The sequence below is a fragment of the Tenrec ecaudatus genome, chromosome 6 (genome assembly GCF_050624435.1).
Source record: "Tenrec ecaudatus isolate mTenEca1 chromosome 6, mTenEca1.hap1, whole genome shotgun sequence".
NCBI lineage: Eukaryota > Metazoa > Chordata > Mammalia > Afrosoricida > Tenrecidae > Tenrec > Tenrec ecaudatus.
Window position 1 is genome coordinate 112,087,592 of NC_134535.1, and position 17,405 is coordinate 112,104,996.

The 17,405-nt window shown below is 39.7% G+C and overlaps 1 protein-coding gene across 3 annotated transcripts in view; it reads right to left on the reverse strand.

Moving 5' to 3' along the window:
• Window positions 1–17,405, reverse strand: part of PLEKHA5 (pleckstrin homology domain containing A5) — a 251,604-nt gene that overhangs the window by 61,313 nt on the left and 172,886 nt on the right. For all 3 annotated transcript variants that reach the window (XM_075552021.1, XM_075552019.1, XM_075552020.1), the window contains exons 10-12: window positions 15,153–15,620; window positions 9,344–9,809; window positions 4,184–4,267 (exon numbers count right to left, since the gene is read on the reverse strand). In XM_075552021.1, coding sequence (XP_075408136.1) covers window positions 4,184–4,267; window positions 9,344–9,809; window positions 15,153–15,620 — 1,018 coding nt within the window. The remainder of the gene's footprint in view (window positions 1–4,183; window positions 4,268–9,343; window positions 9,810–15,152; window positions 15,621–17,405) is intronic.

Below are 17,405 nucleotides of genomic sequence, written 5' to 3' on the forward strand. Positions count from 1 at the left end.
AGGGAATCATAATAAATAAGGAATAGTGAAGAAAAGTGCCATTTCAAGAATTTCATTCAGGACCTGCACATAGACCTCGAGACAGTCATTCAAACACAACAAGGAAATACATTTTTGAAAAACAACGGGACCGACAGTTCCGGGGGGACATGGGGTGGGGGGGTAAGGGGGGTAAGGAAGTGGTGTTAACAAACCCAGGGACAAGGGAAAAACATGGGACCCCAAATGGTAGAGAAGGGGGAGTGGCAGGCATGGTGGGAAATGATCAAGGGTAAGGTTGCTTAGAGAAGAGGTATACTCTAGCCCAGGTGGCAATGAAGCATGGTAGTAGGGCAGGAGGAAAGTCAAGGGAGATGGAGGAAAGAGCTAGGAGTCAAAGGGTATTCATGGAGGTCTAGACAAAGACATGTACATGAAAATATATATAGGAAGATGGGGAAATAGATCTATGTGTCTATATTTATAGGTCAAGTATTAAGGTGGTGGAAGGACCTTGGGCCTCTACTCAAACACTCCCTCAATGCATGAATACCTTCTTTTATTAAATTGGAACTCTATGATGCTCACTCTCCCGACACAACGGCTGGAGCCAAAGTGGGTGAACAAGTAAATGTGGTGAAGAAAGCTGATGGTGCCCGGCTATCAAAAGAGATAGTGACTGGGGTCTTAAAGGCTTGAAGATAAACAAGCGGCCATCTAGCTCAGAAGCAACAAAGCCACATGGAAGAACACACCAGCCTGAGTGATCGAGTGGTCCCAAAGGGATCAGTTACCAGGCATCAAAGAACAAAAAATCATATCATTGACTGCACACCTCCATGATAGGATCGCTGAAGACAAATGGGTGCATAAGCAAATGTGGTGAAGAAAGCTGATGGTGCCTGGCTATCAAAAGAGATAGTGTCTGGGGTCTTAAAGGCTTGAAGGTGAACAAGCGGCCATCTAGCTCAGAAGCAAAAAAGCCCACATGGAAGAAGCACACTGGCCAGTGCGATTACGAGGTGCCAAGGGACCAGGTATAAGGCATCATGCAAAAAACAACAACAACGATATAAGTGTGTGTATATATGTGTATATGTATATGAATATATATACCATATTAAATGAAGGGGGAAGTGCAGAGTGGAGACCCAAGGCCCAAGTGTCGGCCAAAGGAGATCCCCTCATAGAGGGGTTTAGGAGAGGAGATGGGTTAATTAGGGTGCGAGGTAGTACCGATGAAGAACACAGCTTTCCCCCAGATCCTGGATGCTTCCTCCCCCCAACTACCATGATCCGAATTCTACCTTGCAGGACTGGATAGGGCAGAGGTTGTACACTGGTACATATGAGGGCTGGAGGTACAGGGAATCCAGGGTGGATGATACCTTCAGGACCAAGGGTGTGAGGGGCGATGCTGGGAGAGTGGAGGGTGAGTGGGTTGGAAGGGGGGAACTGATTACAAGGATCCACATGTGACCTCTTCCCTGGGAGAGGGACAGCAGAGAAGGGGGGAAGGGAGACTCCGGATAGGGCAAGATATGACAAAATAACGATGTATAAATTACCAAGGGCACATGAGGGAGGGGGGAAAGGGGAGGGAGGGGAAAAAAAAAGAGGACCTGATGCAAGGGGCTTAAGTGGAGAGCAAATGCTTTGAGAATGATTGGGGCAGGGAATGTATGGATGTGCTTTATACAATTGATGTATGTATATGTATGGACGATGATAAGAGTTGTATGGGTCCCTAATAAAATGTAAAAAAAGAAAAGAGGAGAAAAAAATGATTAGGGCAGGGACTGTACAGATGTGCTTTATACAATTGATGTATGTATATGTATGAACTGTGATAAGAATTGTATGAGCCCCTAATAAATTGTTAAAATTTAAAGAAAAATTAAAAAAAAAGATAAAAAAAAGAAAATGATTAGGGCAAAGAATGTACAGATGTGTTTTATACAATTGATGTATGTATATGTATGGATTGTGATAAGAGTTGTATGAGCCCCTAAATGTTTTTTAATATAAAAAAAAAATAGGTCAATGTATGTATGCACTAGTGTTGTCTTTTTTTTGCTACACTTATTCAATCTGCATACTAAGTAAATAACCTGAGAAGGGGGATATATGAATAAGAATGTGACATCAGGATTGGAGGAATATCATAATATGCAAGTAACAAACCTTGCTTGCTGAAAGGAAAGAGAACTTTAAGCATTACAGCCATCACTAGGGACTAGACTTTCACCTAAAGAAAGCAAAATTCCTTACAGCTAGACCAACCGGCAACAGGATCATAAGCAGAAAGTGATTGACATTGTCAAGCATGCCATTTAACAGGGATCTGTAACCAATGCCCATGGAAGCAGCAGCAGCGAAGGCCAAGATGTGTTTGTTATCGCACACGGCAAAACTTGCTGCCATCGAGCCCATTCTACGCGCAGTGACACTATAGGACAGGGTAGAACTGCTGCAGTGGGTTGCTAAGGCTGTAACTCTTCTAGGAGTAGGAAGCCTCATCTTTCACGCAACAAGTGGCTGGTAGCTTCAAGCTGCTGACTTTGAGGTTAGCACCGTAAGTATGCTGCAAAAGGAATACTTAACGCAAAGTCGCCACCTAGAGGATTGCTGTTTGCCTGAGCCAAGTCATGGTATTTTCAAGACCCATATGCATGCAAAAGTGGAACCAAACTTGATGACCTTCTTTAGGTGCGGGGAAGAATACAGGCCATACCCTGGACTGCCTGAAGAGTGCACACGCCTGTTACACATATAGCCAGATGCTCCTTCGAAGGGAGGATGCCGAGAATTTGTTGTATGGACTACTTTAAACATGGTGTCAAGAGGGGCTAGTCTCTGGAAAAGGACATCATATGCTTGGTAAGGCAGAGGATCAGCGAAAAAAGATCCTTAATTAGATGAATTGTCCAAGTGGCCACAATAGTGGCTTAAACAGAGCAGCAACTGTGAGGACAGTTCAGGGCATTCCGTTGTACACAAGGTTGCTATGACTAGGAACTGACTTGACTCAGCCACTACCAACAACAACAAAGTCACATCAGTAAGACTTAGCAAGGAAAAATCCTGGAAGCCTTGTTCATTACTGTAAAGGATAAAGAGATTTTCAATACATTGGCCGAATCCAATATGTTTTTATTAGACACTTAAAATTTGAGGTCAAAGAAACAGAACTTCACTGGATTGGGGGAAGGAGGAGGAGTCGGGAATAAATACATAAATTTTATACAAAATATCCACTAGAGGGTGTAAGGCAGAGACAAAATATCATAATGTGATATTTAGCTGTATCTTATGATTGATGTCTATTTCATAGGCAGATCATCAAGCTGACATTTAAAAATTCTAACATTAAAATGTATAGCTTAAATTAAACAAGTTTGAAAACATAAAACAAATATATTGCCAGTAGTTTAAAGTCAGAAAATAGTTCATGATTTCTCAGGACTTCAAGAGGAACTAAGAAGATTAAGTCCGTGTGATCATTGCAGGCTGAAAAAGCCTTATGGTGCCTCAGTCAGCGTTTCAAGAAAACCAAGCTAGCTACTAATACTACCGCATAGTTCTCTTGATAAAATAAATAATCATATTTTCTCTTTAATTTGAAGAAAAGTAGTATCCTAGCAATAGGACTCTTGAAGATAACACTGACAATGAAACAACAGTAAACACTTACTTTGACATTGTATTTTTATAGTCCACTTTTCTGTGTAAAAATGCAAAGCAGATTCTTTTTGCTCCAAAGTACTTTATCTCTATAAAATAATCTGTATCAGAAACTCTTATTAATAAGCCTTTAGTTGGACTACAATTGGTTCCTTGTTGGATCCATTTCATTCATAAATTACCCTAACTTGTATTTTACAGATAAGGGAAATTAACACCTAAGAAAGTAAAGGAACCTACAACCTAGGTTACACAATAAACCTTCAAAATGTATCATTTTATATTTAGGAAGCCAGACATTTAGGGAAAACAAACAACCCCCAAGAAACTGAAATGTGGCTACATGTTTCCAAGTTCTACGTGATTCCAAGTTGTTTTGATGGTCACCCTCTTCTGCAAAGGCAGGACTACATTGGATTCTCTCTGAAAATTCAAACTTAAAGGCCATGGCAGACATATGCATTCATGGGGAGCACATAAATAAAAACACGGCCGTGGTAAATAAAGGTATCATACTCACTGTTTTGCCTTGGAGGCTCTGGGAACTAACAGACTGTACAGTCAGGCTTGCTGGCATTGACCTTCTGTCCGGCACATAGACATGCTAGGAACAAAAAGGCACAATGTAAACTCTGAGACAAAGAAATTCTTCTTTGTGGTTAATGTCAGTGGTTAAAAAACCTTAAATTTTTATTATTAAACACCACTCAAATATTGCTATGAGTGCTTGCCAAGGAAGGTAAGATTAGGGATATATATATATATATATCTTTACTATATATATATATATTTACTAAATATATATGTTTACTAAAACCAGTAACTCCTAAGAGTCCACAATAAAGTGATTAAAAAAACAAAGCTCCAGTTTAAAAACAGAGTAACTTGACATACATACATACATACATTTATGTGGTCAAGTTTAGAATTTCTCAAACTTTTTGGTCTCAGGATTACTTTACTTTCTTAAATAAAATTTCGGTGAGAGAATGGCATTGCTTTACACTTTTGCAGACCTTTTAAATGCCTGCTATAACAGAAGACAGATTCAAATTTATTTGCTTCTACACATGTGTGAGGAAAATCTGATCTCATATGTTTAAAATATGTAGTTGGGAATGGGAAGATAACCATAACAGGCTTTTAAATAAACAATAATGTGGATACTCATCTTTTGCTATCATACTAAAAGCCCCAAAGCATGGTTGTTTCTTAAAGATTAGCTGTAATATAAGTAGTATCTCAAACTTTGTCAATGAACTTTCCATGCTGTTGACATTGCACTCATTGGTCTGTTGGTGCTTTCAATCAGTCTTTCGCCTATGCTGCATTCCAACTCAAACAGGGGTCATTTGAAAAGTTTCTGCTCACGGAGGTACGCATCTCTTTCAATGTCGACACATCCGTTCCATATCAGTAGACTACCTAATGGATCATACTTCCTAATATCACCACCAATTTTAAAAGATGAGTCTTTAAGCATTGGGCAGAAGTAAAGCTCATAGTAGCAGATACAAAATTTCTAAAATTATTAATGTAGTTCGAAAGTTCAAATGTCATTGGAGATATATACTGCCAGCTGTTTTCCTGGACGTGACAGGCTCTTATTTCACTGTGGGCGAGGGATCTGTCAAGGAACCAAGTCTGATTAGCCATAGTTTGTCTTCACTTTTAAGTAAAAAAACCACAGAAGTGCATTTTCATGATAGAACGATTAGTAGTTTGACATGTGATCAAAATGTTTTATGCATTTTACATTCCAATTTCTCCCACTGAATATTCATGACAGTAATCAAGGATGAAGATTCAGTTAAATTATTTTTATTGTTTTGCAATCAAGGGCATTTAAAAAAGAAACTGCTATTTTCTTTTCTTTTTTAACTCTGTGTATGTGGTATATCTAAAATGACCTAGGTACAATTTGGAACCTCTGTCTTGAAGCCCTAGTCTTACTCACTCCTGCTTCTAAGCCATAATAATTCTTATGGATCTAGTTCTGAACTTTAAAGTTTCCAGATAGAGTCTTGGGGACATCAGAAATTGCCTAAGGGCAATGTGGTTCACATTTTGAGAACATGAAAAATGATAGGATTGTTTGAAAGAATAAACTTTGCAATGCTGGAAAAGTTTTTTGGGAAGAGAAGATATTTAGTTGGCTAGAATTCGGTAGAGCAAAGTTCATCTCATAGTTGATGTTGAAACATTTTCAATTCTGGTAAAGAATGCGAAAAATATCCACAACCATGAAATAATTTAATTTAGTCACTTTAAAATCTGCACTTTATATAATGGATTACATCAGATTTTTCTTGAATATTAATTGCTGTTTCTAACAAATGTGATTAGTCTCTGAATATACAAAGTGAAACAAAATACTGAATCTTAAAGGAAGCTTAAAAAAATAAAAAATAAGGCCGCTTTTCCCGCAGTGAGATACACTAAAGCTTCCTTTAAAATAAACACTATTTATGGAAATGTCAAGCAGATGCTTGGAGGCAATGATACAATCGAAGGCTTCAGGCTATCACAAAGCTAAGAAGAAAAGGTACATTTTTAAGTGGTTTAATGCCAGAAATTCATTAGAATTTAAAAAATAAATCAGGAGGGGGGGGGGAAATCTCTTTTTTTTTCTTTCTTTTTTTACATTTTATTAGGGGCTCATACAACTCTTATCACAATCCACACATATACATATATGAATTGTATAAAACACATCTGTACATTCTTTGCCCTAATCACTCTCAAAGCATTTGCTCTCCACTTAAGCCCTCTTCATCAGGTCCTCTTTTTGAAAAATCTCTTTTACTTTAGAATAGTTATAAAGATTTTCATTCACAGTGCTTATCAGGTGTCTGGATCAAAAGTATTCTGAGAAGCGGACTGATACAAAAGCACAAAGCAATTCATTGCAAATAATCCAATTAACAATGCTTAAACAATTTAAGGTACAAATTAAATTGTGCTCCATGTCTGTAATTTTTGGTAAGCACTATCATTTCAAATAAGTACCCATAGCACCTATTTAGCTGGTGAAAAATTGGGGTTAACACTTTTATCTCCTTCAGGGAATGCCTGTATTTCTCCTTGGAGGCAGGAGACACACTCTCTCTGCTCACTCCCTGTGAGACATCCTTGTGGAGAAGACACAAGGAGAGAGGCTGATGGAGCCAGACCTCTGGAGCTGGAGACGCCACATGGAGACCTCTGCCAGCACTGAGATGCTTACAGCATCACTGGATCTACAAGACTTCCCACCCACTGGCCTGTGATCCTCCTGCATTCAGCGTCATTGCACGTGTTTCATAAGTCCGAAGAGGACTTTATAGATTGGTATCAGACATATGGGCTAATATCAGACTTAGGGTCTTGATCTGGACTGGGCTGAGGTGTTTTTGCAATTTTCAATTGCTCTTGCATATAAACCTCTTTCATATTCAGACACAACGCCCCCCCACCAAAAAAATGAACAAAAAACCACTTTTATACTTTCCAAGTACAGGAAGAGTTTAACACAAGATAACAAGTAGACCACAGGAGGCAGGGTGGAATTTGCAAGTATATACAGAACAAATAAAAATATGTGTGGTCTCCATGGTACACCATCAGACCTGACTGAAGGACACGCCTAGAGATCAAAAATCAGACTTTTATCTATTTACAGGTTTGTTTTTCTCTTTTAAAATTTTTTCTATTAATTAATTTATTCTTCTGTGGGTAATTGGTTTTCTTTTTTGTTGTCATTGCTGTGTTCTCATTCATTGCTATCTTGCTATGGCTTGATGTTTGGTGCACATTATTATCTCTACAGATCTATCTAGATACGATAGTAAGATAGACTGGATAAATAATCTGGAGGAGAAAACAACGGGACCAATGGTTCCGGGGGACACGGGACAGGGGCAGGCGGGGGTAAGGAGGTAGTGCTGACCAGTCAGGGACAGGGGAGCAACAAGTGATCCAAAATCAGTGACTAGGAGAGTGTGAGTGGCCTGGTAGGGATTCAGCAAGGGCAATGTAACTGAGAGAAATTACTGAAACCCAAATGAAAGCTGAGCATGATAGTGGGACAAGAGGAAAGTAAAAGGAAATAGAGGAAAGAACTAGGCAACAAAAGATATTTATAGAGGTCTAAAGACTGGAATGAACATATGTAAATATATTTATATAAGAGTGTGGGGAAATATATATGTTTAGTATTAAGGCAGCAGATGGACATTGGGCCTCCACTCAAGGACTTACTCAATGCACGGACGCAGTGTTCTATTAAATTGGCATTCCAGGATGCACACCTTCCCAACATGAGTGAGGAAGAAAAATGAGTGCATAAGCAAATGTGGTGAAGAAAGCTGATGGTGCCCGGCTATCAAAAGATATAGCGTCTGGGGTCTTAAAGCCTTGAAGTTAAACAAACAGTCATCTAGCAGGGAAGCATCAAAGTCCACTTAGGAAGAAGCACACCAGCCTGTCTGACCACGAGGTGTAGAAGGGACCAGTTATCAGACATCAAAGAACTAAAAATCCTATCAGTGGGTGCCCACCTTCCTGATAAGATCACTGAAGACAAACGTGTGCATAAGCAAATATGGTGAAGAAAGCTGATGGTGCCCAGCTATCAAAAGATATAGTGTCTGGGGTCTTAAAGGCTTGAAGATAAACAAGCGGCCATCTAGCTGAGAAGCAACAAAGCCCACATGGAAGAAGCCCACCAGCCTGTGTGACCACGAGCTGTCTAAGGGATCAGTTATCAAGCATCAAAGAACAAATAATCATATCATTGTAAATGTGGGTGAGTGCAGAGTAGAGACTCAAAGCCCATTGGTAGGCAACTGGACATCCCCTTACTGAAGGGTTGTGGGGAGGAGGTGAGCCAGTTAGGGTGCAGGGTAGCAACGATGAAACATAAAACTTTCCTCTAGTTCTTAAATGCTTCTTCTCCCCCACTATCATGATCCCAATTCTACCTTACAAATCTGGCTAGACCAGAGGTTGTACATTGGTAAAGATAGCAACTGGAAGCACAGGGAATCCAGGACAGATGACTCCCTCAGGACCAGTGTTGAGAGTGGCGAGCCTGGAGGGTGGAGGGAATGTGGGGTAGAAAGGGGAAACTGATTACAAGGATCTACGTATAGCCTCCTCCCTGGGGGATGGACAGCAGAGAAGAGGGTAGGGGGAGATGTCGGACAGTGTAATATATGACAAAATAATAATAATTTATGAATTATGAAGGGTTCATGAGGGAGGGGTAGAGGGAAGGAAGGGGGAAAAATGAGCAGCCGATATTAAGAGCTCAAGTAAAAGGCAAATGTTTTGAGAATTATGGCAACAAATGTACATATGTGCTTGATACAATGGATGTATGTATGGATTGTGATGAGAATTGTATGAGCCCCCCATAAAATGATTTTAAAAAAATGTGTGTTCTCAAGCTAATTGGGGAATTAATGAGATACGCTATCAAGCAGAGAAGAATGCATAATGTATTTCCTCAGAGGAACTGCTTGGTTTCTCCTGAGAGATGAAGTATTGCATTAAGCTCTATTCATGAGATTCTGATACTACAGAATATTTTTAATTTAATTATTCTAAGTAAAAAAGAACTGTTTTGTCCACCTTTCCCTTATCGCTGTCTCTCACATAGAGAAGACAGAGGAGCACACAAAATCAGCAGACACTTTACCTTGGGGTGATGAGCTCTTAGTCTGCGGTCTATGGTCACATCTCCTCTCTGAATTGGTGAAGACACCTCCGATCTGTATGTACGCTGAGGGGAGTAGCCCTGGTAAGCAGCTATTGAACCATGGGAAGGTGAGGTGGGAATCGAGTGCATCGTCTGGTCAGAGATGTTGACCATGGTTTTAGGGCTGCTCAGAGTACCGTGTCGAGGGAGCGTGCTCTGCTTATTGTAAAACTGACGCTGCTGCCATTCATAGAGCTGCCACATGGTGTCATCTCTCATGGATCTCCGTTTCTCCTCTGCCCCGGGGCCCAGACTCTTGTCATGAGTGGACGGGGTTACACTGCAAATACTTTCAGGTCTCATCTTGCTGTTTCTAGGGAGAGTTCTGTAACCTTCAGGGTAGCGGGCCATAACCGGGGCTCTGTGGCTTGGCATGTTTCTTGGTAATGTCTGGTAAGATATTAATCTAAAATGAAAAAAAAAAGTTGGTCATTAACACAAGTGGTTTTAATCTTTTTATGACATGCAATTTGGTAGGCTTAATTATATCAATTATATAAAAGTCTATAAACATCACACAGCATAAAGTGTGGCCCAAACAAGAAACAATATTCACCACACTTAAAAAAAAAAGTCAGAATGTTCAAGACCTAGTAGTAAGCCTGTCTTTCTATGTTATGTGTTTTTAATTAAACAAACTCTCAGAACCCCCTTTCAACAGCCTCACTACAACAGGGCTATTGAGGAGTTCCTTGGAGAGGTAGAATGCTAAATAAAGGTTTTGTCTGTGGAGCACAACCAAGGCACCAACTCACTGCCGGTATGTCCAAGTCACAGGCACACGATAGGACAGGGCAGAATTGCCTGGACGGTTTCCAAGACTAACTCTTAGCGAGAGTAGTTTCAAACTGCTGACCCCTTGGGGCTACCGGCCCACTGTGTAACTAAATCAGTATCGGAAGCCGACTCTTGCAGGTACGTGCTGACTATTCTGTTGTACCATTTCATTTAGAAAGCATGTCTACATATGTCCTTAAGGGGAAGTGTATCAGAACACGTGTGATTAGAAAAGGTAATGTCCCTGAATCAGTCGTCTGAATTTGGGTAACAAAAATATAAGGGCAAAACACTTAACATGAAAATATTTCAGATATGAAATCACAAATTTCAATAATGAGCAGTTTCTCCAAAGATAGAAATTAATATTCTATTTGATGAAATGGTTTCAACATTTATTTTTGGCTTTTTAAAGTAATCTAAAAATAGCTTATGTATATCAAGCATTCAAAATATATTCTTTTAATTGGGCCTATTTCTTAATATGGACATACAGCAGCACATTCCTAAGCACAGATTATTTCAGCTTCTTAAAATAAATTATCTTAAAATCCATGAAAAAAATTCCATTTAGGTATTCACATTTGTGGTTCCCTATCATCTTTTAGAGCTAGCAATTACCCTTGCTAACATAACCTTTCTTTTTTTATTTTTAAAGAACCACAACAAAACCTGGAATTAAAAAGATGAAACTAAATACAACTTTGCATTTTATGCTACCATCTCTACTGGAATAAGCTTTTACCTTTATTATAATCATTTACCTAAAATTAAAGACAGCAAAAACTTAGGAAGCGTGAAATTAGAATAAATCTACTAAACTTTAGAAGAGGTTTCAGGAATCCCATTATCTTTTGATTCCGTTTTTCATAAACACTTGGAGGACTCCTTACACAAGCTAGCCAAGTCTAGCCACCTGAGCATCTGACATGTTAGGCTTTTTTTTAAATTTAGAAGACAATTTGATCACAAAGCTATCTTAAAATTCTAAAATCCTTTACTCATGATCTAAATATTTCCAATTCCTCCAATCAGTCCTCCTAAGAAAATCTTTCTTTACCATCTGGCTGTGCTTTAGAACAGCAATGCTCCCACTCAGAGCAGGTTAGGTCAGAACCAAACAAAACACTCCCAGGAAGAACCATCTAGACCAGGGGTCGGCAAAGGGCGGCTCTCAAGCCATTTGCGGCTTGGAAGTACGTGGAAAAAACTTAAAGGATATAATTCAGATAATGGTGACTTCATCTGTTTGTATGTATGGCTCTCGAATAATTTTTTAAATTATTATTTTTAATTATTAGGATTGGCTTCTTTTCCATTTCAAAAGTTTGCTGACCCCTAATTTAGGCCACTCATATCTGGGGGAGAACGGAAAGAGAGATGTATCCAATATCCTGATATAATCAGTAAAAAAAAAATCCCATTTCCTTCCACGTATACCTCCCTGCCTCCTATCTAGCTCATTTACTTTCCTTCTTAGGCCCACATGGAAGCCAGAAATTGTAACAAGTTGTGTGGGCAACACCAGGTATCCACGTAGGAAGAGTGCATTTAGGTAAAATTCATTCCAACAATTTATTCTTGGTACCAAAGCAATTAGGTGTGACATCTTGTGGTTTACTTCGACATTCATAAATTCAAGATACATGATAGAGACCCAACCCTAAGATCCTGGCAGGTGCTGAACTATAGCAAAGAAATGTTATTCTGATAATATAAATAATAGTAACTTTATAGCCATTAAAAAGGGGAAGATCATTTATAACCATTTAAAGTGCTTACATGTCAAAACATAATGCCTGTAAATTAATGCTAAAATTCTAGTTCAGAAAACTAACTATAACAAATACTGAAAAAAACCCCAAAAAACCCAAAAAACAAATACTGAGTGCGGCCTAAGCATTCACCATACATAACCACAAGCATAAGGAACAGAAGCTTCTAATCATTAGAGAGCTCTGTACTGAACATGAGTTGCCAACCTATCACATGGTAATTAAGAGGAGTTCTACTCTGTTTGGTTAATTAATGACTACACAATTAAAAGGCTCTTCTGCCAGCTTTGGGACTTTTGGTAACTTTTAATAGAAAACTGGGTTGTTACCAAATCAATGTATTTGCATCTCATATACGAGGAAATTTCAAAAATTCCATAACTGTTTAATTCCACTTATCCACAAACTTCTTGAAGCTGCCTCGTTCTTTCTAACATTTTGAGATCTGGTTCTCAAAAAAGTACAATTTCCTTCAGCGCTGTTTCCTTAAAAAGATTCAAATTAGCCAAAGTATGATTTACTCTTTAAGTGAAAGCTTGAGAAATGAGCACTGCTTCAGGTTTTGTCCCCATTCACCAGCAGCTGCCTGTCAAACACCATGAAAACCCCTTTGCTGTGATTCTGCCATGCAGAACAATGGCTCTCGGCACCATGTGTCTCAACAGTGCCTTCCACTGACAAAGAACCTCTCAAGCTTTGTTCAAATGCAGGCATCTACTATGTGACTAAATAGTAAACCTCTTTTCTATCAAGATTTTAATGGGAAAGCCTTTTATAAACATTAAAAAATACCATGAATTACCATAACAAGTAATTCCTTCAAAAAACACACACGTAAATAAAATACCACAGCTATATTTGAAGGGGCTTGTGTAGTAAGGTAGGTGGTGTGTTTTGAAGATAGAAACTGGGACTCTAGCCATTTTACAAGAACACCTAGCTGACAGCTTTTATAGGAACCGGTACTGCAGTGAACGCAAAGACGGAGGAGGAACCCAACAAGCCTTAGCTCAAACCAACCAGAGCAGCCTTCAGAAGCTGTTAGACTGCCGTCCCATACTCTTAAACACAAAAGGGTAATTTTACTTGGCGGACCCTGAGCCAACCTGACTTGGATTCTACTATTTCCCTGAGAATGGTCCTTTACTAAGGAGCTCCACACAGTCTTTGGAGTTCAGTGTTCCCTGAGGACTGCCTCTGGCTTCACTTCTGTATAATGGAACTTATGTTTGAACTAGCAAATATTTCTTTCAACCATTGCTCTGAAAAATTAGGTACATGAGCCCTGAGGGTGGAGCAGAAGAAAGTGGACCTGAACAACGCAGCCCAGGAGGATCCTGGGAGCCAGGCTTCTGAGCTGCATTTGTGAAAGGATAACAGATGTCTAGCGAGCGCCAAGATCAAACCATCAGAATTAAACAAAATTGGAACATTCCTACACCTCAGAAGCTTCACTACTAAAATAAGCTTCATTTCATCAGAACATTACTAAAGTGATGGTTTTCAAGAGTGCCCACACCTTCCCTGAGTAGTTGGATAGTAAATAGATGAAAGAACAAGTGTATAGCAATCTTAAGGTTCACTTAAAAAAAAAGTTTCGCCACCAAATGTGTGTCCACTGACAGAGTATTTTTTTGTCTCATCGAAAATCTGTTACAAGAAGCCCTGGAGGCGTAGTGGTTACATGCTGGGTTGTTAATCGAAGGTCAGCAGTTCACATCCACCAGCAGCTGGGGGAAAAGACAAGATTTCTATTCCGATAATGTGTCACCGTCTCAGAAACCCACAGGGGCAGCCCCGCCCTGTCCTACAGGGGCACCATGAGTTGGAATGAGCTCGATGGCAGCGAGTTGGTTCTGGATTTCACAGCATACAATTCCATTCCCTTAGTGCTTCAATGCTTTTAGGTGCTCCCTTAGACTTAGTCTTTCTTTTACCCACTCTCCCTCCGGAGTGATTTTATCTATTCTCATCCTTAGCTTTAATTTCTTTTGATCGACTCCCCAGACTGAACTCACGTCTAGACCTCTCTTTGGAGACATTTACCGGCACCATGTATTACTTTCTCTCTTCCTCAATCCCCATGCTGTAAAAGGTACCAGACGGCCTAGGTGGTTCAGTCACAAGGCAGAGCATCCCTTGATTTCTCCCAATCACGCTTACAAGTCTTGAGTGAGACCGGTTTCCAATGAAGCACATGCAAGCAACCAACTAGTCGTGTTAATGATATACGGTGACCATACCCTGCCCCCTTCCCATTTCAATTACTCCCATAGTTTGAGTATTTGAGAAATACTCGAGGTCAAAAAGTTTGACTTTTCTCTAACTCATTCTCTATAAATCTGCACCCAGAGATCGACTGAAGCAACGTTCTAACTAAATCTCTTCACTTACCACCTCAGTGTTTCACCCACGACCACAGCAGTTACACCCACACCACGCTGGATTCTTTTTGATTCCGATCGTTAACAACTCCGGAGCTCTGTGCACCTTGGCCAAGACATGCATACTATCCTTCACATCTCAGCTTGTATCTTACTTCTTACAGAAAGATTTTCCTGGAAGCTTAGATGGTGTTCTTTGTCCCTGAACGGTGTTCTAATAGCACCCTTTCCTTCACTGTATTTACTATCCTCCTATCTTGTGTTTCTTCAACCGCCTTCTCTATAGGACAATAGAAAACAAGCTTCATAAGAGACTCTGAGATTGTTTTCTGTGGGGTTTGTTCTCTATATTACGTGTCTCATAAAATCTTTGTGTTGCACATAGGGTATAGAAGCTTCTAATAGAAGACAGCTGGAGTGGATCAGAGGTTGGAGGGAGACAAATTTTCCCTGGCTTGCCATAATTTAAGGAAGAGGAAGTGACAGTGATGGGGAGATAAGATGGAGGGATTTATAGGAGGCAGGTCTTCCCGCTGCTCATTCCCAATGAACCTGATTTCTATCCATAACCTAAGTTTTCCCTTGAGCTGGATGGCTCCTCGCCATTAGTAAGACAAATGACAGAGTAATGGAGGACAGACTTACATATAAGCGTCACATATGAAAGATAAAAAGGAATGAAGCTACAACATCCAAAACAGAATTTTAAGCCAAACCAGTACTTCTGACGGGTAACTTGAAAATCAAAGCTTCACCAACTTTGCTTCAAATAAATGTGGGCTCAAAAATCAAAATGGCAAGAAAGACACTTACCCCCTGGTTTCCTCTTCATGACCTCTGCCTTTCTGAATTTTAATCCACTGCTCCAACTGCTGCATTGAGTTGGTTCTCTGGACCACCCGGTCAGCATCGGGATGTGAGGGCCCCGGGTTTGGGTGAGTTCCACCTCTGAGATCTGCCAGACTCACATTAACGGTTTTGTTTTCTGAACTATTCATAATGCCTGACCGGTAGTGGCCAGTCTGAACTGTGCATGTTGTTCCGCTCTCATATTCAGATGGCAGAGAATTCAATTTTACACTATTAATTTTTGTTAAAGGTCTGTCTTGGCCATCCTTCTGAAATCCGTATTTTTCAGCTTCTAAAGCCTTTTTTTCTTCAATTTTGCTCATTTCCTTGTTTCTGTGGTTGTTCTGGACCTCTGGCTTAATTAGCACTCTATGGTTGGGAATATTATTGAATTCTTTACTTGGTACATTTTCAGATGTAATTGTGTCCACTCTAAAACCAGAGAAGAAAATTAAGAGTTAATCAGAGGAAATAATGCACACGGGTAATTCTGAGTTTTAATCCGGAAGTATGTGAAATTACCTTTGACTTTATGGGGAAAATAGAAAAACTGAGAGGGTCATGGAAATAAGTCTGCGTGGATTCCCAATGCTGGGGTATTAAAATGTCAGGCCAACATTGGCATGTGAAGTAGAAAGGAGAAAAGCAAACACAAAACGAATAGGTACAGAACACTTGGGAGGGTACAAAGTGATGTGTGCTCTCACCGAAAGAAATCTGGGAATAAAGAAATTAAGGCGCCTTTGAGAATAAAACCCACACACTTTTAGGATAGTATACTTCTTCAGACTACTATAAGGCTGGTCTGTAATTGGCCTGATTGTGAAATTATAGCCTAATGCTATAAAAAATCTGAACCAATCAACTTAACTCTTTAGATCTGTACTCAAAAGAAAGCAAGAGTGAAGGCTAATAGCTCCTGGCACCAGAATGCTATGTTCAGATGGCGGGACAACCTCTTGCTGGTTGTGTCTTTAGGCAAAGTTAGAAACTTACAGTGCTTCTAGTCTCTCCTTGGTAATATAGAGATGACAATAGCACCAAGGTCAGAGGCTGGCAGTGAGACCAGGCGAGTTAATCCGTGGCCAGCACAGACCTTATTACCAGTATCATCAGCAGCATTTCATTCCATCAAGCAACCTTTAGATTAAAATCTATTATCCCATGTACATCTAACAGTTTTATGACTCACTGTGTACCGCCATTCCAGTTGTTAGCTCTATCTATTGTCGTTTTGAGGATAACTGGCTTTCCTGAGACACTGCCAGGCCTGATGAGAAGGAGCAGAGTGTTGAACTCGGCTTGTTCAGGCCTCACAGAGACCATGTTACTCTATGAATCTCTCCACATTTCAATTCATAATAACGCGCCTATCAGATCCTAAGTGAAAGTGGGCACTGAAGCCAACTTTAATGGGGTACGAAGCATACCATAAATGTGTGTGTGTGCGCACGCTTGTTTGAAATACAATCAGAGAAGATGAAAAGAACTGATTATTTTTCTTGGAGTCTAGGTACAAACTATCCAATGAACCACTATTCTTGAGTACCAAATAAGACTTGAGAAGGAATAAAAATAAAAAAACACGGTAGCAGACGGGTGGGCTGCCTCATGTTTCTCCGGAGGAGTGGCTGGTGGGTTCGTACTGGTGGTGGTGGTACTGCTGACCAACAAACAACCCTCTCCATCACCACGGCACCGGATACAAACCATAGCTTCTAGATCAAATGCAATATTTGACACTGAAAAAAGCTTATTGACAAGGGTTATGGACCTTCCTTTTCTTGAAAGATAAAATTAATTAATACAGGCAATAATTTGATCATGTGTTGATGGGTCTGATGTGTTTGATTTTAGAAAATCCATATTTACATCAGATAGAATTTAGTAAGGAATCTGGATTTAACATTTAAGGAACTGACTTAAACATTTCAAGTGAAATGCTTCCACTCTGATAAGGCATTTACCGTATATACTTCAGTGTAAGCCAACCCAAATATCAGCCCAGGCACCTAATTTTACCACAAAGTCGACATTAAAAATGTGCTAATAACCTGGCTTATATATAAATATATATAGTACTTTAAGAATCTGTATCCATGCAATATTTTGTTCTGTGTAAACATATGCTGAAATTAAAATTTAACTTGTCAGTTTGGACCAATGTTCTGAAATAGCATGATCAGGTTACAATAAATGCCATGGGGAAAGACTGAG